This window comes from Chlorocebus sabaeus, chromosome 26 (assembly GCF_047675955.1).
Source record: "Chlorocebus sabaeus isolate Y175 chromosome 26, mChlSab1.0.hap1, whole genome shotgun sequence".
NCBI classification, from domain to species: Eukaryota; Metazoa; Chordata; class Mammalia; order Primates; family Cercopithecidae; genus Chlorocebus; species Chlorocebus sabaeus.
The window spans coordinates 58,453,663-58,477,693 of NC_132929.1; the positions used below are offsets into that span (position 1 = coordinate 58,453,663).

Consider the following 24,031-nt stretch of genomic DNA (forward strand, 5'->3'; position numbering starts at 1 on the left):
AAGCCCTTTCAACTCATAGCTACAAATAAAGATCTCTTTAATTTTATTTCCTCAAACACTATTTTCAGGCTAGGTGTGGTGGCTCACACCTGTAATTCTAGCACTTTGGGAAGTCAAGGCAGGAGGACTGCTTGAGCCCAGGAGTTCAAGATCAGCCTGGGGAACATGGCAAAATCCTATCTCTACAAAAAATTAGCCATGTGTGTTTGTGTGCACCTGTAGTCCCAGGTACCCAAGAGGAGGAGGTGGGAGGATCACCTGAGCCCAAGAGGGCGAGGCTGCAGTGAGCCATGCATGATCACACCACTGCACTCTAGCCTGGGCAACAGAAAGGGATCCTGTCTCAAAAACAAAAATCAAAAACCTACTATTTTCATCACAATCCTCAGGCACAAGCAGCTTTCCTTTGATACTTAGGTTACCTTTTAAGGTCTTCTATAATCTATTCTCCCTGCCAGTATGTTTACTCTGTCACTAGCCTCTAGGCAAATGCTCCACTCAAATAAAGCACAACACACAAGTTAGCCTTTATCTGTGTTATTTCTGACCACCTGGTAGTTTTTCGGTCTTCTCCTCAAACCACGCAGCTTATTCACCTAAAAGGAATCTCTTTCACTGTGAAATCTTCCAAAATTGTGTATCATTTGCTTGTTGCAAAAACTCACTTTTGCACTTATAAAATATTAATATAAAGCAATACAAAGCAATATAGAAGTAACTATTTTCTCATCAGCAATTTAATCTTGCAAAATGGATTGGCAGCTTTTAGATGCAAGAACAATGTTTTATACCCTTTTGGATCGCTAAAGAACACAGGAAATGGTTCATTACATTGTTGACTGAAATGCGACAAGTATTTATAAAATAAGAACATACCTTGCCTGCTAGGCGGCTAGAGATGATTCCATTGCTAGATATAAGACAGTCAGTCAGAGTAGTTTTTCCTGTTAAATAAAATAGGGACATCAATTCAAATCCATGTCTTTCTTAAAAGGGGTCATGGATCATACCTATAGATTTTAAATCTGGTCAGAAGAATTGGTTTAGTAAAGATTTTCAATTTACCTATGCTAGGTAACAAAAGACAAAACTTTTGAACAGAATATCATCAGGAAGGACATAGATGCTAGCACTCTATAATGCTGTAATCTTATCTCCAACCCTGAGGATCTAATCACCCTCATCTGAAAAGTTGTGAAGCAACTTAAAGACATTTCAAAAACAAAAAATTCAAGTTCTGGTTTAAAAAACAACATGACATACTATAAAGAAGAATGCTACTCACTAGGTAACTGTGTTCACTTCAAACGCTTTATAGCAAGGCAGGCTTCCCCAACATCACAGAAAACTTTTAAAGGAAAGAAGACTTGCTTCTTAGCAAACACCACTCTCAGCTGCCCACAGCTTCACTCCACTGAGACATACAGAGACACACCTCCCTTATTTATCAAAACAAGCACTTAAAAAGGATTCTTACCATGGTCAACGTGAGCCAAAACACAAATATTCCTGATGTTGGCAGTGTTTTTCTGGAGATGAATCATCTTATGCAAACTGTTGAGCACCATGGTTACTTATTTCCTGTGACTAAAAAGTAAGTATTAGCCCAGAGGCTAAAGGTCGGGGCAAAAGAAAAAAAATAATCAACGCTAGGAGGTGGCAAGGCTTCTCAAACCCCTTAAACTAAGAACCCAGTGAATGTTTATTGATGAGACACACCACCTAGGCCTAAGTCCCGTTCGAGCACCAAAGTCAATATCCTAGCACGATTACACTTAAGGAGTTTGCTCATCCTTCCGGATCCGAAGACTGCGATGAATCACGCAGCTCGAGGCGGCTGGGTGCACAGTGACACCAGTAACCCTGCCGGTGGAGGAGTACTCGGGTAAACTTCTCCAGGCCAATGACCACGTACAGGAAGGGTTGCATGCAGGAGGGAGGGAAGATGCTGAAGAAGATGCTCCCTTTCTCTCTTCAGTCTTCCCCCAAGTCCCTCATTCTGACATTCTCGCTAGTCCTCGCGGGAGGTCGAATACCCAGCTTTATTCCTGCCCACGGAGCCCGAACAAAGTTTTGGGTCACGTGCTTATTATCCAAGCAGGTGCACTGCCGGTCTTTCATTCCTTTCTAAACAAAAAGGAAAAACCTCTACACTACATGCCCTTCATTTCGGCAGGGTCCCGGATTCGTTCTCTTTGAGAATCGCTGGTCCACACAGACAGGCCACCGCCCCGGCCCCAGACTGGAAGCGACACTCCGGGAACCATCGCTCCCAGCCAGGGCTCGGTCCCAGGCCCCGTTCCCGCCTCAGAGCCGCAGCGAGCGGGGTCCTCCAAGCACCGCCCAGAGGCTGGCCGAGGAGGATGCAAGTTCCTAGCGCGAGCCCGCACTCACCGGAGGCAGCAGCCCCACCAGCCCAGCTTCTCCTCTCGGGTCGCAGCCAGCCACACCAAAAGCTTCCGAAACGCAAAGATCTCTGCGGTTTCCGCACGCCAGCGCGCCAGGGGGCGGGGCCGACTGACGCTCGACCTTTCACCCGCGTGTCTCTGACGCCACCGGAAGCCGGCGCCGGGTCTGTCACCAGGCATTCCTCTGTTGCCTTGACTACGGCGGGCGCTGTGGGAGTGGAGAAGCCGCAAGTGCTGAGGCAAGGTGGAGGAAGGCATGGGAGCCAAGAGCATGAGGAGCTGGTGTCTGTGTCAGATTTGTACCTGCGGGTAAGAAATGGCTGGTGTAGTGGCGGGCCTGGGCTTGGGAGCCGACCTAGGGCCTAGGTGCACGGAGCTGGCTCCTCGGGAACCCTGAGAATGGCCGTCCCCCGCAGATCAAGGGACGAGGACGCAGCGACATCCCCACTTATCCCGTTCCACGAATACTCGCTCCGCACCCGCCGGCTACCTGGGGGTAAAACGTTTCTTCGTAGCCCCTGAGACTCCCAATCAAGGATGCAAAGTAAAATGCCACCCAGGCCGGGTAAATAATATATGTGAAGCAGCGACGGGATATAAGACTGGTGAGTAGTGGGATGTGATCCGACTGGGAGAATGCATTTCCACCCCGTCATCCCTTACCACAAAGATGAGAAAGAACAGTGCTCAAGGCCCTGAGTCTGCAACCCATATCACACTTTCTTTCATCTGCTTTCTGTCCTCCCAGCCAGACCATATTCGCATTCCTGTCCCGTTCTTTGGGATCCGCCTGACTGAAAAGGCAGTATAGTAGTCCCCACCCTGAAACCTAGAATCCAACTGAGTCTTGCCTAACAACCTTCCATCACCTAGAAACACAGTTTTCTCCTTCCTCAGCTTCACTGTTGACCCAGGGATTAGATCATTATTTGCTAAGTAAATATGAAAGTGTCAATCCCTTCGTATTTGTAATCCCCTTCAAAGAAAACACCTGCATGTTGATGGAAAGCAGTTTTTTTGATAGTCTCATAATAAACACAGTTTGTAATTAGAAGTAGATTAAAATATCAACAAATTAACTTTGGGTGTATGAATCTGCAGACTGGTGTGCAGGAGACAATTTTTACTTTTTTCCTAATTTACATTCAACGCAAGTTCCTTTCTCATTCAACTGTTAGGAAATTCAGTCTTCATTATGTTGAGGGCTACCCTTGGAATGGTGTGATTTTACTTTTTCTTTGTTTTTGGTTGTGGTTGTTTTGTTTTTTAAGGGTTTTATTTTTATTTTTTGATAATGCAATAAATACACAAGAGGTGTCATAAAAATCCATAATATTGTAAAATATCTATATTATAAAACACTTTCATAATTCTATCTTCCACAGATAACAAATGTTCTTTAAGACTTGTTTTACATGTGCATTGATTTTTTTTTTTTTTTTGAGACAGAGTCTCACTCCGTCGCCAGGCTGCAGTGCAGTGGCGTAATCTCAGCTCATGTAGCAGGTGAAACCTAATTTCTATGTGGAACCTTTCTGCAAGAGCCTGGGAAATTCCCTATTAGTTTTTCAGCTTCTATAGTGTAACAAGACACTAAATTGTTATGAGACACTTAATTGCTGTGCTTCCACCACATAGGGATAGACCCTTATAGATTGTTTTTGTAAACATCATTACAGATGAAACAGTTTTTGGGTTTCTTTTGTTTTTGTTTTTGTTTTTTTTGAGACAGAGTCTTGCTGGGTCGCCCAGACTGGAGTGCAGTGGCACGATCTTGGCTCACTGCAAGCTCCGCCTCCCAGGTTCACGCCATTCCCCTGCCTCAGCCTCCCGAGTAGCTGGGACTAGAGACACCTGCCACCAAGCCCGGCTAATTTTTTTTGTATTTTTAGTAGAGACAGGGTTTCACCCTGTTAGTCAGGATGATCTCGATCTCCTGACTTTGTGATCCTCCCGCCTCAGCCTCCCAAAGTGCTGGGATTACAGGCGTGAGCTGCTGCACCCAGCCCAGTTTTTGGTTTTTCAGTAAAGCTCTAGAATTTAGAAACTGTGAGTTTATTGGAGGTCTCTGATTAAAATGCAATTACAACACAAAATGTTTTTTGAGGTTAATCTTTCCATTGATTTTTTGCACAGGCGACATCATTGTCCACATGGAATCACAAGGATTTATGAAAATTCTGGGGTGTTTTGCCCTACAACTGAATATTTGGAAAAATATCCCATGTATGACAATGTTCTTCCAGCTCAGAGTCTTAAACCCAAGCAAGTAATTCAAGCATGCTGTGGTAAAATAGAAGGAATAACTACATTTAAGTAAATATTTAGTAACTATTTGCTTTACTTATTTTTCTCCCAACTCTTCTGGTGTCAATAAAGTTTTCTAGCTATTTAAATTACTGTTTACTTGATTTAAGTTGAACCAATTTAATAGGCAACAGACTAGTTAAGTCACAACTTGAAAAAAAAAAACAGAAAAATACGAATTAACTTAGGTTGACAAAGTGTGAGAAGAAAAAAGGGATATAAAAAGTTCTATTTTTTTTTTTTAACTTCCTAAAATATCTCATATTTATCTACTTTCCACTGTTACCACCACCTAGACCAGGGTGTCTTATCTTTTGGCTTCACTGGGCCACATTGGCAGAAGAATTGTCTTGGGCCACACGTAAAATACAATAACACCAACCATAGCTGATGAGCTAAAAAAAAAAAATTCACAGGAAAATCTCATAATGTTTTAAGGAAGTTTATGAATTTATGTTGGACCTCATTCAAAGCCGTCCTGGGCCACATGCAGCCCATAGGCTGCAGGTTGGACAAGCTTAACCTAGAGGTTATAATAATATCTGAATCTACTCTAGTTTTTGCAGTTTGATCTGTTTTCAATACTTCAGCCTGCCGAAATGATTTTAAAATGCAAACCAAACCCTATCACTTCTTTGCTTAAAATACCCTTAAGCTTTCCCATTGTGTTTAACACAAACCAGAATCCTTATCAAAACCATGTAGAGGCATGGTTTGCTCACTACTTAATTCTCTAATTCATTTTCACTGTAGTGGCCTTTTCACTTTTATGCTCTGTGCCATGGGCCATTTTTCATTTCCTTGAAAGTGCCAGGTTTCTGTTATCTCAGAGTCTTCCAAGATACTATTTTCCCTACCTGCAATTTTCCTTCCCTCTCTTAGCTAATGCTCATTCAATCTGTAGATGTCAACTAAATTGTCACTTGAATAAGCCTTCTCTGACACTTAATCCAGTTTTCAGATTAGGTAAAATTCTTCTATGTAAGCTCCCAAAGCACCTTCCTGTTATTTATCATTAGATTGGTTTCAGTGTTTCATGAAAGCAGGAACAAAGTCTTTTGTTATCTCAGCATTCTATTTTTAGAAAACTAATAACAATGCCCACTAGCACATAGTAGGTACCCAATATTTGTTCAGTGAGTGATGAACACAAATCTTCTTAAGCCTATACTTTTCATTTGGACTGACCTTTTTTGATCTCTCTGTATTTTTGTCAGTTAGCTAGATTATGTATTATATTTACTCATTATTTTATTTAAACTGTTAATGTATATACTATATTCAAGGTACAATCTTGATGTTAAGTATAAAAATGTCAATAAGTTTATGAACCCCAAATATCTGAGGTAGGTCTCAAGTTAATTTAGAAAGTTCATTTTGCCAAGGTTGAGGGTGCGTGCTGGTGACACAGCCTCAGGAGGTCCCAATAATATGTGCCGAAGGTGGTCAGAGCACAGTTTGGTTTTATACGTTTTAGGGAGACACACGTCAATCAACATGTATGTAAGATGAATATTGGTTTGTTCTGGAAAGGCAGGACAACTCAAAGCTGGGAGTGAGCTTGCAGGTCATAGGTAGATAAGAGACAAATGGTTGCATTCTTTTGAGTTTCTGATGAGCTTCTCCAAAGGAAGCAATCAGATACACATGTATCTCAGTGAGCAGAGGGGTGACTTTGAAGATAATGGGAGACAGGTTTGCCCTAAGCAGTTCCCAGCTTCACTTTTCCCCTTAGCTTAGTGATTTTGGGGCCCCAAGATTTATCTTCCTTTCACAAGTTGAAGTTCCTGCTTCCTAGTGACTTGTACATCATATTTCTATAATTTAGAGTTTTAAAAATGCTCTGTAACAGCTTTAGATTTTGGTGTTAGCCATTTTCATTTCAGATGCAGCTCATTCTTATATAGCAAAGATACAAACTTTCTTTTTTATTTATTTATTTATTTTTTAAATTATTATACTTTAAGCTTTCAAACTTTTAGTCTAATATTTCTATTTTTAACACTTCAGGCATTCCTTGCAGTAATAATGCTTTGGTGACTCTAGTTACTTGTGTAGGTGTATGGCTCTTCCACAGATGGAAGATTTTACTTAGTCCTCAGATTTTGGTATGCAGTAGTGCCATCTAGAAGTGTTACAATTGCAGATTCCAGGTCTCCATCTAAAAGAGCCAGTAGATAATAGAGTGGGTCTCAGGAAACTGCATTTTTAACCGGCATTGCTAGTGATTCTGTTGCCACTGATTCAGTGCAGTAGGTCAGGAACTGGACTGCTCACTGAGGATAACATGGAACATAAAACAGAGATGGTCTTTGCTTTACTGTTGTTTATAGTGTTGTGGGAAAGTCCAGATATGAAAATATCAGATAAATAACTAAGATAATTATGGATTATAATAAGTGAGATGAGGATATTCAATAACTGGTTGAGACTGATTAAATGGGAATGGTTGCTCTTTTTTCTTCACTTTATTAATATTTCTTTCTTGATGCCATAATGGTTCATATTAGAGATTTGAAATAAATTTTACAATATTTGTGTTTATTGAACAAAGATTTTGCTTTTAACCAGTTCTAAATGTAGAAATTGAGAAAATTTAACCTGCCATATCTTTCTTTTAAAAGGCAATTGCTTTTCAATTCTGAATTTCCCCAGTTGACTTATTCAAATAAGCTTTAATAATTAAAAAAAAAAAAGCAAGAAATGTCCCAAAGGTCCAAATATACCAATAAAACTAAAATATTCATTTCTTAAATTGTCATCTCTTCACTTAGTACGACATTGGATCTTTTCTTTATATTTTCACTGGGAAACTAGCAGTATTTCTAAGAGTCATAATCTAGAAGCTTGAAACTCTTGCTTGACTCCCTCATGTTGACTGTGTTGACTATGCAGTAGGAAGTGGATTTATCTGTACAAACAAAGAAGCATTCTGTACCTTTGTATAGTACAGGAAGTGACTGTGTAAAGAGGTGTCTGAACTTGTACAAGATTTTGGATCCTTTATTGTTGTAGCTCACTTAGATGACTGCCAGAGTTGGCAGGAAGCCTGCCCTGAAGGAGTAGGATTCTAGACACATCAAATGTTTCAGGATATATCAGATGAATAAGACTGCATTCACCCTCTACTACTACATAGAAAGCGGCTTTGGGTTTGGAGGTATACTTTCTAGCACTTAACTAGTCTAACTAGAGAAACTGAGAGTTCTAAGCTTTTGCTTTGCTTTTCCCTTCCTGATTCTCTCACTTCCTGACTGCATTTTAGCCTATTCCCCTCTAGTTAGTATTTGGGAAGAGCAAAGAACAACTGACATGTCTTGGGAGGCAGAGGTATATGATTTCTACTACTCTTCATTCATTAAATAAAAATTATTAGGCATTTGTTAAGCATCAAGCACTATACTAGACACCTGGGATACAGTGGTGATCAAAAGCAGTCATGATCTCTGTGCTGACAGATGTTGCAACCTATTAGAGATGGTAATCAAAAACATTACTCAAAATAAGTCTAAAATTGCAACAGTGATAAGATCTATGAAGGATAGGCACAGGTACCTTGACATCCAGAACAAGAGTTTGACTTTATCAGGGAAATAAGAAAAATAAGTCAAAACCTGAAGGATATTAAATTAGCTGGATTAAGAGGGGGAAGGAAATGCATTCCAAGCAGAGAGAGAGAGAGTAACATGTAGCAGGAAGGAGCATGGAAGGGAGAAAAGTATCAAAGAGGGCCAGCTGGAGCAGAGAAAGCAAGAGGAAGCGTGGTGAGAGCTGAGGCTAGTGAAGGAGACCAGGCAGAGCCTTTAAGCCATGTTCAGTGTCGTCTATGTCCTTACAGTAATAAGAAGCCATGAAAATTTTTCTGCTTTGTTTTTTTGGTAGAGGGTAGAGTTGGGGAGGAAGGAAGTTAAGGAAGAGGCCAGGGAGATAAGGGCAAGAATGACCTGATCAGATTTACACGGGGAAGAATTACTCAGGTGCCATGTGGAGAAAAGATTGGAGGGAGAACTAGAGTGGATGTGGGTAAATGAGTTTTGAAAGTTATTGAAGTGATTCAAGTGAGCTGTTGCAAAAACTTTGTATATTATGGTAGTGGCAGATGTAGAGAAAAGTGGTTAGATTTGAGAGAGATTTATGAGGCAAAATTGACAGTAGTTGATGATGGACTAGATAGGGGAGAGAATTGAAGTATGAAAGGCGAATCCTAGATTTCTGACTATGTGTCTGAAGCGATGGTGATAGCATTCACTCTAAATAGAGAACAAGCAAAAAGGATCACATTTATTAAGGGGAAATAATGAGTTGATTTGGGACATATTAAGTTTTGAGTTGCCACTGAATATCCAAGAGACCATCATAGATGCTGGTATGGAGCTCAGAGAAGAGGTCTAAGCTGAGATGTAAATTTGAGGGTTATTTCAATCTAGGTAGTAATCGAAGCTGTGGGAGTAGAAGAGTTATCCTCAGGAGTGAACAGTGGATGAAAAGAAGTATGTGTAGGTAGGTCCAAGTCTTGAGGAATGCTAACATGTATTTAATGACCGAGTAAAGGTAGATGAAGTTGTATAGGAGACTGGCAAGAAATAATAAGGAAGTCAGGAAGAGCAAGTTTCCTAGAAACAGACAGTGTGGACAATAATGTCAGTTACTACTAGAGAGGTCAAGTAAGATGAGGATTAAAAATGTTCGATGAATTTAATCACATGGAAGATATGGTGAACTTTAGAGCTGTATTAGGGAAGTGGCAGTCCTGGAAACCAGAGTGAAATGGATTGGAAGTGGTGAGAAAACAGTTAATTAGTCTAAGAAGTTATGTTGTAAATAGAAGAATTCAGTGAGGGGTTTGGGTTCTTTGGAGAACTTCCAGACATATGCAACAAATATTGATTAATACAAGATAGTTTAATCACAAAATGAGTGATGTGCCAATAGAGTCCAGAAGAAAAAAGCAATCCATGAAGTCTTGGGGTAGTAACAGTAGTGGCTACCATATTGATCTTACTATGTACCAAGCAGTCTTAAAAGCGTGTGTATATATCCTTAAAAACAACTCTGTGAGATAGAAGATATTATTGTCCCATATTATATATAAAGAAACTGGGGCATAAACAGGTTAATGAAGTTATCCAAGGGCCTGCAGCTAGTAAATGACAGAGCCAGGATTTGGACGTAGGCGGTCTGATCAGTCTAAGTTTGTGTTCTTCTCCATTCCTCAGTTTTTACCTCAGTGTCTGCAGTACTACTTCTGTCACATAATGTTATATAGCACCCAGGTTGGCTGCATTACCAGCTGGCATCAATCCATGACAAGGAATTCTGGGAGATCCAAAGATGAGGAACATTCATATCTATAATCTGAATGTGATTTATGTCTAAAGACCAGAGTTACCAATCATTTAACGATAAGCGAGAAAGCAGCATGAATTCAAAAAGAAGAAAGTATGCCAAAATAATTTGCTGGAGACTTTAAGTAGGATGAATAAGGACTTTGACAAAGTGGACTCAGGGGGAATATATTTTTTAAACTTTTCAGGTTTAGTAAATTTTACCTGAAATTACCTTCCAGGTTAGAAAAAAATCAATTACTTGAGGATATTGTTTACTGAAGATCCAATTAACTGAGATCTATTGTAATGATGTTTTAAAAACTAGGATTTTTGATATATTTACTTTTCTCAAGATATTTAGTCACTGGATAGGACCTTATGAAAATTCATTTACTTCTTTCAAGTAGTTTATCAACTATTATGATTTTAATTTCTTCTCAGACTTTCCAAGTAAAAAAAAAGCCTTGACATTTTCCATACTTCGTTGAAATAATTAGAAATAAAAGAACTCTTGAGGCTATGTTTCAAATTTATATATTTCCGGTTGGATTATCATCCTTATGAAATAGTTAAACAGCATCACCATGTGCCAGAAGAATATAAACCAAAACAAGAGAAGATTGATCTTGGTACTACCTACAAACGGGATTTTAATTCATACAAAGTGCAGCCTGTGGCAATAGTCTGACCTTTGGAGAGACAACAAGTTAAAAAAGGAAGGTTGGACACTGTCCCAACTTATAAAGGTAACTTGCCATTTCATAAATGAAGGAGCCAAAAAACTAAAATTCACTTCCAGCTTTAACATCTAGTATCAAATTATAACTTTGGTGTGCTGCCAAACTTAGCCTCCATGGCTTAGGAAAGAACATTTCTCTCTTTGGCAAAATAGTATTGTATAGTAACAAAAGAAAGTAGACCATTTGTCTGATTGAGAGGTAAAAGACCCACATTCCCATCCAAATTCATCTACTTTATTAGTTTTCGCTGTCTCAAAACGTGAAAAACAAAGAATGCCATTAAACAAGCATTATGTCACATTTGTCACTTCGTGTCACATTTAGTTGGCATTGTTCTTTTCTTCTTATCCTAGAAAAAGTTGAAATGCTTCCGAGAGTATTGGGATCTTTGAGGTCAAATAAATATCACTGCTTTTCTGTATTCAAGTCCTGAACCAACCTATAAAGCAAAAGAGTTACCAGATAGAGAAGCAAAATGTTACTTTTACACTGATAAAGGATAAAATAGAGAATGAAGCTTTCATCTGTAAGCAGGTGATTTCTGACACTGAACCTCAGAATTAGATAGGCTTATCTACCCCATGACAGACAGTGCCAAATGCGGTCCTGCTCCTCTAAGAATTCTGGCATGGTGGAAGGGTGTGAATACTTTCTCTTTGCAGGCAACTGACTTAGAGGAGTACGAGTTGAGCCATGTATGTTTTTCTTTCCAGAAACCTGTTTTTTTGTTGTGGTTGTTTTTGGGTTTTTTTGAGACAGAGTCTTGTTCTGTTGCCCAGGCTAGCGTGCAATGGCATGATCTTGGCCCCCTGCAACCTCCACCTCCTGGGTTAAAGCAATTATCCCACCTTAGCCTCCCAAGTACCTGGGATTACAGGTGCACACCACCACACCCAGCTAGTTTTTTGTATTTTTAGTAGAGATGGTGTTTCACCATGTTGGCCAGGCTAGTCACGAACTCCTGACCTCAAGTGATCCACCCACCTCAACCTCCCAAAGTGCTGGGATCAAAGGCGTGAGCCACTGCATCTGGTCCAAAAACCTGATTTTAAAATACTCTAATACTTTTGAGGAGTGGGGTCTTTGTTTTTTTAAAATAGGCTTTTTTTTTTTTTTTCCCAAAATGGAGGCTTACTCTGTTGCCCAGGCTGGAGTACAGTGGTGCAATCTTGGCTCACTGCAGCCTCTTTCTCCTGGGTTCAAGCAATTCTCCTGCCACAGCCTCCTGAGTAGCTGGGATTACAGGCATCCGCCACTACACCTGGCTAATTTTTGTACTTTTAGTAGAGATGGGGTTTCACCATGTTGGCCAGGCTGGTCTCGAACTCCTGACCTCAAGTGATCCACCCACCTCAGCCTCCCAAAGTGCTGGGATTAACAGGCATGACCACCGCACCTGGCCTAAAAATAGGCTATTTTAGGCTTATATTGATTTTGATGTATGATAGTAGGTATTATTTTTATATCTTTTTATTAATATAATTACATATATAGGATTACATTATTTCCATTGGTTATGTAAAATAGCTGAATGGATATGTCCTAATATAAAACACTTTTGTAAGAGTGATACCATCAATAATCAAAGTAATGATTCATACTTTATTTAGGTAATAGTTAAATGCATACTTTTTCTTTAAATTTCATGCCTGCCTGTTCAATGAGTAACTAAAGTGCAGGATATCAATATACTTTCATCTATAAGCCTACCTATTAGGGAGGTCAAGAAAATGTTTTTTCTGTTTTTTAAATCTTTGAGCACATAACATACTACACAAAGAACAAATTGTGAAGACTGTGAATGTTGAAGAAGTATAATTAAATGTAGCATAGAGCAATTGCTGATATAGATTGATATGCACAGGAGAAAATGTACTGTGTAAAATTTGACATAAAGAATAATTGATAAAGATGAATTTGGTCTTTTTTCATTTGTTTGTTTTTTGAGATGGAGTCTTGCTCTGTCACCCAGGCTAGAGTGTAGTAGCACGATCTCGGCTCACTGCAACGTCCGCCTCCCGAGTTCAAGCAATTCTTCTGCCTCAGCTTCCTGAGTAGCTAGGATTACAGGCATGAGCCACCACGCCTGGCTAATTTTTATATTTTTAGTAGAGACAGAGGTTCACCATGTTGGTCATGCTGGTCTTGAACTCCTCACCTTGCGATTCACCTGCCTCGGCCTCCCAAAGTGCTGGGATTACAGGCATGAGCCACGATATTTGGTCTCTTATACAGTCATATTAAGATTTTCTTTTTTTCTACAAGATCCATAAGAAATATACCAGTAATACTGTTGTCCCCTGATGCTGGGAACATGTACACATAACACACGTACACACTTATACCAACACTACTAGCTTTCCATGACCTGAGTTTCCTGTAGATTCCGATACTTCCACTCCTGTGGTTATAGTTAAAGCATAAGGAATTTTGAGTTCCTCTGGCATTCTCACTACTGAACTTTCTTAGCAAAGGTGATGTTTTGTATTTCAGGTTTTCAGGCATGAGACAACAAAAATACTAAGAGCCAAGGTTCTACTTCCATACTCTGTATGATTGTACTGCAGGTTTTGTAGATAACCTATTTAAGAACAATTCTGCAGCTGAAGAGAAGTCACAGTGGGAAGGTACTCTCACTGTCCTCCTTTGGGAGGCCAAGGTGGGTGAATCACAGGGTCAGCAGTTCGAGACCAGCCTGGCCAACATGGTGAAACCCCATCTCTACTAAAAATACAAAAAAATAGCTGGGCGTGATGGTAGGTGCCTGTAATCCCAGCTACTCAGGAGTCTGAGGCAGGAGAATCTCTTGAACCTGGGAGGTGGAATTGCAGTGCGCCAAGAACGCACCACTGCACTCCAGCCTGGGCAACAGTGCGTTACTTTGTCTCAAAAAAAAAAAAAAAAAAAAAAGGTATTTGAAATAAATGAAAATAGAGTCACAATATACCAAAACTTCTGGAATGTGGCAAAAGCAGGGTTAAGAGGAAAGTTTATAGTGCTAAATGCCTATATCAAAAAGATAGAAATAGCTCAAATTAACAACCTAACCTTGCAACTAAAAGTACTAGCAACATAATAACAAACTAAACCCAAAGCTAACAGAAGAAATAATTACAATCAGAGCAGAACTGAATGAAATGGAGACCCCCAAAACCATTCAAAGGATCAGTGAAGCAAAAAGTTCATTTTTGAAAAGATAAACAAGATGGATAAACCACTAGCTAGATTAACAAAAAAAGACATCCAAATAAGCACAATCAAAAATTACAAAAGTGGCATCACAATTGATCCCACAGAAATACAAAAGATGCTCAGAGAATATTATGAACATATCTATGTACACAAATTAGAAAGTCTAGAGGAAATAGATAAATTCCTGGAAACACAAATTCCCAAGATTGAACCAGGAAGAAACAAATCCTGAACAGATAATAATGAGTAAGGAAATTGAATCAGTTAAAAAAAAAAAAAAAAAAAAAAAAAAAAAGAGCCGTGGACCAAATGGGTTCACAGCTGAATTCTACCAGACTACCAGACATAGAAAGAACAGCCGGTACCAACCCTACTGAAAGTACTCCAAAAAATTGAGGACGAGGGACTACTTCCTGGCTCACTCTATGAAACTAGTATGATCCTGATACCAAATTTGACAAAGACACAAAAAAGAAAACTACAGACCATTGTATCTGAACACAGATGCAAAAATCCTCAGAAAATACTAGCACACCAAATCCAGCAGCACATCAAAAACTTAATTCACCACAGTCAAGTGGGTTTTATTCCTGGGATACAAGGATTGTCCCACATATGCAAATCAATAAATGTGATTCACCACATAAACAGAATTAAAAACAAAAATCATATGTTCATCTCAGTAGATACAGAAAAAGCATTTGATAAAATCCAACATCCCTTCATGATAAAAACTCTCAAAAAAACTAGGCATTAAAGGAACATACCTCAAAATAATAAGAGCCATCTATGACAAGCCCACAGCCAACATCATACTGAATTGACAAAAAACTGGAAGCATTCCCTTTGAGAACTGGAATAAGACAAGGATGCCCACTCTTATCACTCATATTTAACATAGTGTTGGGAATGCTAATGTTGGAAATTATGTCTCTTCACTGACAATGTAATTTATACCTGGGAAGCCCTAAAGATTCTACCAAAAGACTCTTAGACCTAATAAATGAATTCAGCAAAGTCTCAGGATAAAAAAATCAATGCACAAAAATCAGTAGCACTTCTATACACCAGTAATCTTCAAGCTGGGAATCAAATCAAGAACATAATCCCGTTTACAATAGCCACACACACTCACAGTACCTGGGCATACATCTAATGAAGGAGGTGAATGATCTCTGTAAGGAGAAGGAAATCATAAACTATACAAATGGAAAAGCATTCTATGATCATGGATAGGAAGATTCAATATCTTTAAAATGTCATGCTACACAAAACAATCTACAAATTACATATATATATATATAACCATATGCAGAAGGATGAAACTGGACTCCTACCTCTCACTGTGTACCAAAATTAACTCAAGATGGAGTAAAGGCTTAAATGTAAGACCCCAAACTCTAAAAATCCTAAAAGAAAACCTAGGAAATACTCTTCTAGACATTGCCTTAGGCAAAGAATTTATATTTTAAGTGCTCAAAAGCAGATGCAATAAAAATTGACACATGGGTCTTAAACTAGAGAGTTTCTGCCCAGGAAGAAAAACTACCAACAAAGTTACAAACAAGTTACATAATAGAAAATATTCACAAACTATGCATCCAACAAAGGACTAATATCCAGAGTCTATAACTAAGTTAAATAAATCAACAAGAAAAGATAACATTAAAAGATGGGCAAAGGACATGAGAAGACAGTTCTTGAAAGAAAACGTACAAGTAACCAACAAACACGTGAAAATATTTTCAACATCACTTATCATCAGAGAGATGTAAATGAAAACCACAATGTGATACTATCTCATACCAGTCAGAATGGCAATTATTTAAAAAGTAAAAAAAAAAAAAAAAAAAAAAAAAAAAAAAAAAAAAGATGCTGGTGAGGGTCCAAAGAAAACGGAACACTTATGTACTGTTGGTGGGAATACAAATTAGTCCAGCCCCTTTGGAAAGCAGTTTGGAGATTACTCAAAGAACTAAAGGTAGAATTACCATTCAACCAAACAATCTCATTACTGGGTATATAACCAACAAAAAATAAATCATTCTGTCTGCACTTATATGTTCATTGTAGCACTTTTCACAATAGCAAAGACATGGAATCAACACAGGTGCCCATCAATGGTGAATCATATAAAGAAAATGCAGTATATATACACAATGGAATACTGTGCAGCCACAGTAAATAAAACCATGTTATTTTCAAGAACAAGGATACAACTGGAGGTCATTATTCTAAGCAATTTAACACAGAAACAGAAAACCAAATACTGAATGTTCACACTTATAAGTGGGAGCTAAACATTAGGTATACATGGACACAAAGATGGAAACAATAAACACTGGAGATTCCAAAAGGAGAGAGGGAGGGGAGCATGCAAAGGTTGAACAACTACCTGTTGGGTACTGTGTTCACTAATTGGATGATGGAATCATTAAAAGCCTAAACCTCAGCATCACATAATATACCCAAGTGATAAATCTTCACATATAATCCCTGAATCTGAAATTCAAATAAATGAAATAAATGGTATGGGGAAAACTGAGTATCCACATGTGAAGGAATGAAATTGGAGCCTTGTTCCATAAACAAAAATCAATTCAAAGTGAATTGAAGTCTTAAACACAAGACCTGAAACCATAAAATTCCTAGAAGAAACCATGGAAAATGTCCTTGACTTTGACCTTGCCAGTGGTTTTTTGGATATGACTCCCAAAACACAGGTAACAAAAGTAAAAATAGACAGATGGGTTCATCCAAACTAAAAAGTGTCTGTACAGCAAGGAAACAATCAACAAAAGAAAATTGGAACTTATGAATTGGCAGAAAATATAAGCAAACCATGTATCACATAAGGGGTTAATATTTTAAAAAATAAGGAACGTAGACAATAGCAAAAAAAGGGATGGGGGGATTAAAAATTGACCAAAGTACCTGAATAAACATTTTTTCCAAAGAAGACATACACATGGCCAATAGATATATGAAAAGATACTCAACCAATCACCAGATAAATGCAAATGAAAACCACAATGAGATATCATCTCACACCTTTAAGATGTCTGTTATAGAGAAGATAAAAGATAGCAAGTGTTGGTGAGGATGTGGAGAAAAAGCAATCCTGGTACTCTGTTGGTTTGAATGTAAATTGGTATAGCTATATGGAAAACAATATGAAGTTTTCTCAAAAAATTAAACATGGAATTTTCATGTGATCCAGCAACTTCTCTGGCATATATCCAAAGGAAATGAAATCAGTATTTTGAAGAAATATCTTCACTTTTATTTATTGCAGCATTATTCACAATAATATAGATAAGAAACAACCTAAATGTGCATCAATCAATGAATAAATGTGATGTGTAAATATTTGTATGAACATATATATAGTACACATATATTCTATTATGTATTAAGTAATAATATGCATAATAATGTGTAAATCTAAAAGAGTTGAATACATAGAAGCAGAAGATAGAATGATGGTTACCAGGGGCAGGGAAGTGGGGGAAATGGGGGTATATTGGGCAAGAGGTATAAAGTTGAAGTTGTATAGGATGAGTAAATCTAGAGATCTAATGTACAGCATCATGACTATAATTAATAATACTGTACTATATACTGGAAATTTGCTGAGAATAGATTTCAGGTGCTCACACCACACACACACACACACACACGCACAGACGCACACGCATGCACACACACAGGTTACTGTGAGGAGATGAATATGTTTCTCACTTTAGTAACCATTTTACTGTGTGTGTATACACGTTAAAGACCAAGTACATTTTAAATATATACAGTGTTTATTTAAAAATAAAATTGACTATCTAAAAAGTAACTATAATTGAGAATTTAAAAAGCAATAGCATGAAAAGTGAAATTGCCATACTAGACACCAAAATGAGATATCCTCAGGGGAAGACATTATTTACTACAAAAATAGTGGAGCAAACAGTGCTTCAAGAATTTATACTTGGTAAGTTATCACTTCAGGCCAGCCTGGGAATGCATCAGACACTAGTCGGTATTGAGATGTAGAAAGAGGAGGGATATTCTGAAAACTGGCACGAAATGAGTAAAAAAGCATAGAATCAGAAAAATAAAACAGTTATTCAGTAGACATAGTGAGGACCAGAAATTTTCAGGGATGAGAGATTGGGGTGTAATTCCATGAAAGTAGATTGAGATCAGTTTGGGAAGAACCTTGAGTGCCAGGCTGAGGGGACTTGACATAAGTATAGATTTTTAAAAATCTTCTTGGAAGGACATCAGACAGCTGTAGAAGCAAAATACAAAAATTTCAGAGAGCTAGGAGCCCTTCCTCAGTGAGTTGATATGGCCAGCCATTTACTTCTCTGGGAACACTTGTCAAGTCCTAGGCCTGTGCTGAGGATTGAGCTTGGCATAAGCAGATAAACTCTAGTAGAGGAAAAAGAAAGCAGTGGAACACTTGAATTTGGGCTGATAGGACTAATTGAAATCTAGAAGAGCCCCAGATACATGGCTGGTTTTCAATGTGAGACATTCACTGAGAGTTTGTAGGGGAGGGGGCATGGTGTGCTGGGAGACTGGGCCAGAAAAATTCCAGAGGAATATCCCACAGTCTTTTTTGGGAGTAAATGCTTAGGAGATAAAGCTCCACTAGAATGAGGGCCTTACTACAAACACACCTTGAGTCTTGCTCTTGAGACATTTGAAACTAGAGTAAGACTATGTCTAACTGAAGGTGCCATTGAGCACTGATCTAGCTCAGATTCTGGTAAGAATGAGGTGATCTCCCCCATATTCTAACATAGGAAAGAGTAAACTGTCTCTTGTTGAAAATAACATTGAATTTAGTTTTTATGATTCTCTTATACACAACATCCAGCACATAGTAAAATGTTATGAGGCCTATGAAGAATCAGGAGATATTTGAAGAGATAATGGTCAAGACTTTTCCAAAATTGAAAGAATCAGCCCACAGATTCAGGAAGCTCAGCAAACTCCAAAATAAACACATAGAAAACCATCCTAGACAACTATTGTCAAACATCTGAAAACCAAGTAAAGATAAATTCTTAAAAGTAGCAAGTGAAAAACTATTCATTATCTACAAAAAGAAAAAGTTATATCTGACTTTTAGACAGAATGATACGTGACTTTTCAACACAAACTATGGAAGTTAAATGACAATGATATGACACTTTAAAAGTGCTAAAGGTGTGAGAAGGGTCTAGAATTTTAAAGCCAGGAAACCTGAGAATTGTATATCTAGTAAAAATAGCCTTGAAAAGTTAAAGCCAAGTAAAAATGTTTTCAGACAAAAAAAGAAAAAGCTGAGATACCTACTACAGAAAGTATTAAAGGACATTCTTCAGTTAAAAGGAAACTTATTCCAGAGAGAAGCATGAAATGCAGGAAGGGATGAAGCACACATAAAGGGTAAATATGTGGGTAAATATAAAATAATATTGACAACTTAAAATTACTATATTATGTTTTTACACAAATATAAAAGTAAAGTATGTTAGAACAGTAGTACAAAAGGCAAGAGGATTTAAATAGAATTAAATTGCTTACAGGTTCTTCCATGCTAGAAGTGGCAAAAATATCCATTTATGTTTGAGCCAGAAAAATCTCAAAATAAGTCAAACATTCATTTTTTATTTTTAAAATATAGAAAAAATTCTAATAGTAAAATTAATTTTAATTAATAGTAATTAATTAAAAAAATTAATAAATGTCATTTATTAATACAAAAGAAGGCAGGAAATAAGGGTTATTGGAACAAAGGAGGGAAAAATCAAAAGCAAATAGCAATACAGTCAACTTAAGCCCAGCTAGATCATTACATTAAGTGTAAATGAACAAAATATTGTGATTAAAACTCAAAGATTGATTTTTCACACATTAAAAGATATTATTTTTAAAAAATGCCAATAATTTACAAGTTAAATAAAATGGATAAATGTTTTGAAAAATACAATTTAACAAAAGTAACTCAAGAAGGAATAAAAAGTCAAAATAGCCCTATATCTGTAAAGGAAATTGAATCTGTAGAATTCAAGGTGTAATTTTAAACCTCGCCTTAAAGAAATCCAGAATTTTCAGATTCTGTGTAAGATGCAGAAGGCCAGAAAGATTATATTCCCAACATAAGAATAAGAAAAAGCCAGCTAATCTACAAAATCATAAATGTGTATGAATCCTTTAGAAAGCTGAGATCACACGTTAACCAATTAGCCTGACATTTAACCAAAAAAAACTTCCACCCAGTTGAGACAGGAGACAAGCACTGTTTCACCCAAAGCTGGGCATGGAATGAAGACGAGCTGTTACACAAGTGTATCAAATAATTTACATATTTAATTGCTAAAGACTTGAGTGTGAGCTACTGTGAGAGCATAGAAGCTCTGAGAACTTCAGACACTAAAGAGGGAGTTCAAAACGACTCATAGACTGTTCCCTATGGATGTTCACTGTGTGATCATGAGAAGATTGGAAGAAAGGCTGGAGACCACAGAAAATTTCCTTCATAGTGCAGGCATAGAAAGAAGAATGATTGTTGTTGCAAAGACAAAAAAAAAAACAAAAAAACAAAAAAAAAAACAGGAAGCTCCATTTGGATGCCTGTAACCTACAGAACAAAAATGGATTAATATCCACTACGGGGGGAGGGGAGCAGAGCAAGATGGCCAAATAGGAACAGCTCCAGTCTCCAGCTCCTAGCGCGAGCGACAAAGAAGACAGGTGATTTCTGCATTATCAACTGAGGTACTGGGTTCATCTCATTGGGAGTGCCGGACAATCGGTGCTGGTCAGCTGTTGCAGCCCAACCAGTGAGAGTTGAAGCAGGGCAAGGCATCACCTCACCTGGGAAGTGCAAGGGGGAAGGGAATCCCTTTTCCTAGCCAGGGGAACAGAGACACACAACACCTGGAAAGTCGGGTAACTCCCACCCCAATACTGCGCTTTAAGCAAACGGGCACACCAGGAGATTATATCCTACACCTGGCTGGGAGGGTCCCACGCCCACAGAGCCTTCCTCATTGCTAGCACAGCAGTCTGCGATCTAACCTCAAGGCAGCAGCGAGGCTGGGGGAGGGGCGCCTGCCATTGCTGAGGCTTAAGTAGGTAAACAAAGCCCTGGGAAGATCGAACTGGGTGGAGCTCACAGCAGCTCAAGGAGGCCTGCCAGTCTCTGTAGACTCTACCTCTGGGGACAGGGCACAACTAAACAACAACAACAACAATGACAACAACAAAGAAAAGCAGCAGAAACCTCTGCAGGCGCAAGCAACTCTGTCTGACAGCTTTGAAGAGAGCGATGGATCTCCCAACATGGAGGGTGAGATCTGAGAACGGACAGACTGCCTGCTCAAGTGGGACCCTGACCCCTGAGTAGCCTAACTGGGAGACATCCTTCACTAGGGGCAGACCGACACCCCACACCTCACACAGTGGAGTACACCCCCGAGAGGAAGCTTCCAAAGCAAGAATCAGGTACACTTGCTGTTCAGCAGTATTCTATCTTCTGCAGCCTCTGCTGCTGACACCCAGGCAAACAGGGTCTGGAGTGGACCTCAAGCAATCTCCAACAGACCTACAGCTGAGAGTCCTGACTGTTAGAAGGAAAACTAACAAACAGGAAGGACACCCACACCAAAATCCCATCAGTACGTCACCATCATCAAAGACCAGAGGCAGATAAAACCACAAAGATGGGGAAAAAGCAGGGCAGAAAAGCTGGAAATTCAAAAAATAAGAGCACATCTCCCCCTGCAAAGGAACGCAGCTCATCGCCAGCAATGGATCAAAGCTGGATAGAGAATGACTTTGACGAGATGAGAGAAGAAGGCCTCAGTCCATCAAACTTCTCAGAGCTAAAGGAGGAATTACATACCCAGCGCAAAGAAACTAAAAAGCATGAAAAAAGAGTGGAAGAATTGATAACTAGAATAATTAATGTAGAGAGGGCCATAAACGAACGGACAGAGATGAAAACCATGACATGAGAAATAAGTGACAAATGCACAAGCTTCAGTAACCAACTCGATCAACTGGAAGAAAGAGTATCAGTGATTGAGGATCAAATGAATGAAATGAAGCGAGAAGAGAAATCTAAAGAAAAAAGAAGAAAAAGAAATGAACAAAGCCTGCAAGAAGTATGGGATTATGTAAAAAGACCAAATCTACGTCTGATTGGGGTGCATGAAAGTGAGGGGGAATATGGAACCAAGTTGGAAAACACTCTTCAGGATATCATCCAGGAGAACTTCCCCAACCTAGTAGGGCAGGCCAACGTTCAAAGTCAGGAAATACAGAGAACGCCACAAAGATACTCCTCGAGAAGAGCAACTCCAAGACATATAATTGCCAGATTCACCAAAGTTGAAATGAAGGAAAAAATCTTAAGGGCAGCCAGAGAGAAAGGTCGGGTTACCCACAAAGGGAAGCCCATCAGACCAACAGCAGATCTCTCCGCAGAAACTCTACAAGCCAGAAGAGAGTGGGGGCCAATATTCAACATTCTTAAAGAAAATAATTTTAAACCCGGAATTTCATATCCAGCCAAACTAAGTTTCATAAGTGAAGGAGAAATAAAATCCTTTACAGATAAGCAAATGCTTAGAGATTTTGTCACCACTAGGCCTGCCTTACAAGAGACCCTGAAGGAAGCACTAAACATGGAAAGGAACAACCGGTACCAGCCATTGCAAAAACATGCCAAAATGTAAAGACCATCGAGGCTAGGAAGAAACTGCATCAACTAACGAGCAAAATAACCAGTTAATATCCTAATGGCAGGATCAAGTTCACACATAACAATATTAATCTTAAATGTAAATGGACTAAATGCTCCAATTAAAAGACACAGACTGGCAAACTGGATAAAGAGTCAAGACCCATCAGTCTTCTGCATTCAGGAGACCCAACTCACATACAGAGACATACATAGGCTCAAAATAAAGGGATGGAGGAAGATCTACCAAGCAAATGGAGAACAAAAAAAAGCAGGGGTTGCAATACTAGTCTCTGATAAAACAGACTTTAAACCATCAAAGATCAAAAGAGACAAAGAAGGCCATTACATAATGGTAAAGGGATCAATTCAACAGGAAGAGCTAACTATCCTAAATATATATGCACCCAATACAGGAGCACCCAGATTCGTAAAGCAAGTCCTTAGAGACTTACAAAGAGACTTAGACTACCATACAATAATAATGGGAGACTTCAACACCCCACTGTCAACATTAGACAGATCAACGAGACAGAAAGTTAACAAGGATATCCAGGAATTGAACTCATCTCTGCAGCAAGCAGACCTAATAGATATCTACAGAACTCTCCACCCTAAATCAACAGAATATACATTCTTCTCAGCACCACATCACACTTATTCCAAAATTGACCACATAATTGGAAGTAAAGCACTCCTCAGCAAATGTAAAAGAACAGAAATTATAACAAACTGTCTCTCAGACCACAGTGCAATCAAACTAGAACTCAGGACTAAGAAACTCAATCAAAATCGCTCAACTACATGGAAACTGAACAACCTGCTCCTGAATGACTACTGGGTACACAATGAAATGAAGGCAGAAATAAAGATGTTCTTTGAAACCAATGAGAACAAAGATACAACATACCAGAATCTCTGGGACACATTTAAAACAGTGTGTAGAGGGAAACTTATAGCACTAAATGCCCACAAGAGAAAGCAGGAAAGATCTAAAATTGACACTCTAATATAATAATTAAAAGAACTAGAGAAGCAAGAACAAAACATTCAAAAGCTAGCAGAAGGAACTAAGATCAGAGCAGAACTGAAGGAGATAGAGACACAAAAAACCCTCCAAAAAATCAATGAATCCAGGAGTTGGTTTTTTGAAAAGATCAACAAAATTGATAGACCACTAGCAAGACTAACAAAGAAGAAAAGAGAGAAGAATCAAATAGACGCAATAAAAAATGATAAAGGGGATATCACCACCGACCCCACAGAAATACAAACTACCATCAGAGAATACTATAAACACCTCTACGCAAATAAACTAGAAAATCT

The 24,031-nt window shown here is 38.6% G+C and overlaps 2 protein-coding genes across 3 annotated transcripts in view; one reads left to right on the forward strand and one right to left on the reverse strand.

Annotated features, from left to right (window-relative positions):
• Positions 1-2,519, reverse strand: part of EFL1 (elongation factor like GTPase 1) — a 137,500-nt gene extending 134,981 nt beyond the window's left edge. The window contains exons 1-3 of one of the 2 annotated variants that reach the window (XM_008015636.3): positions 2,395-2,519; positions 1,478-1,587; positions 877-944 (exon numbers count right to left, since the gene is read on the reverse strand). In XM_008015636.3, the coding sequence (XP_008013827.2) occupies positions 877-944; positions 1,478-1,568 (159 nt within the window). In that variant the 5' untranslated portion in view covers positions 1,569-1,587; positions 2,395-2,519. Of the gene's footprint in view, positions 1-876; positions 945-1,477; positions 1,614-2,394 lie in introns of both variants that reach the window. The other variant, XM_008015637.3, reaches the window with a different exon arrangement.
• A 51-nt stretch (positions 2,520-2,570) lies between these two features.
• Positions 2,571-24,031, forward strand: part of SAXO2 (stabilizer of axonemal microtubules 2) — a 28,089-nt gene continuing 6,628 nt past the window's right edge. The window contains 3 exon segments of the mRNA XM_038010249.2: positions 2,571-2,717; positions 4,545-4,724; positions 10,559-10,788. Of these exon segments, the coding sequence (XP_037866177.1) occupies positions 2,665-2,717; positions 4,545-4,724; positions 10,559-10,788 (463 nt within the window). The 5' untranslated portion in view covers positions 2,571-2,664.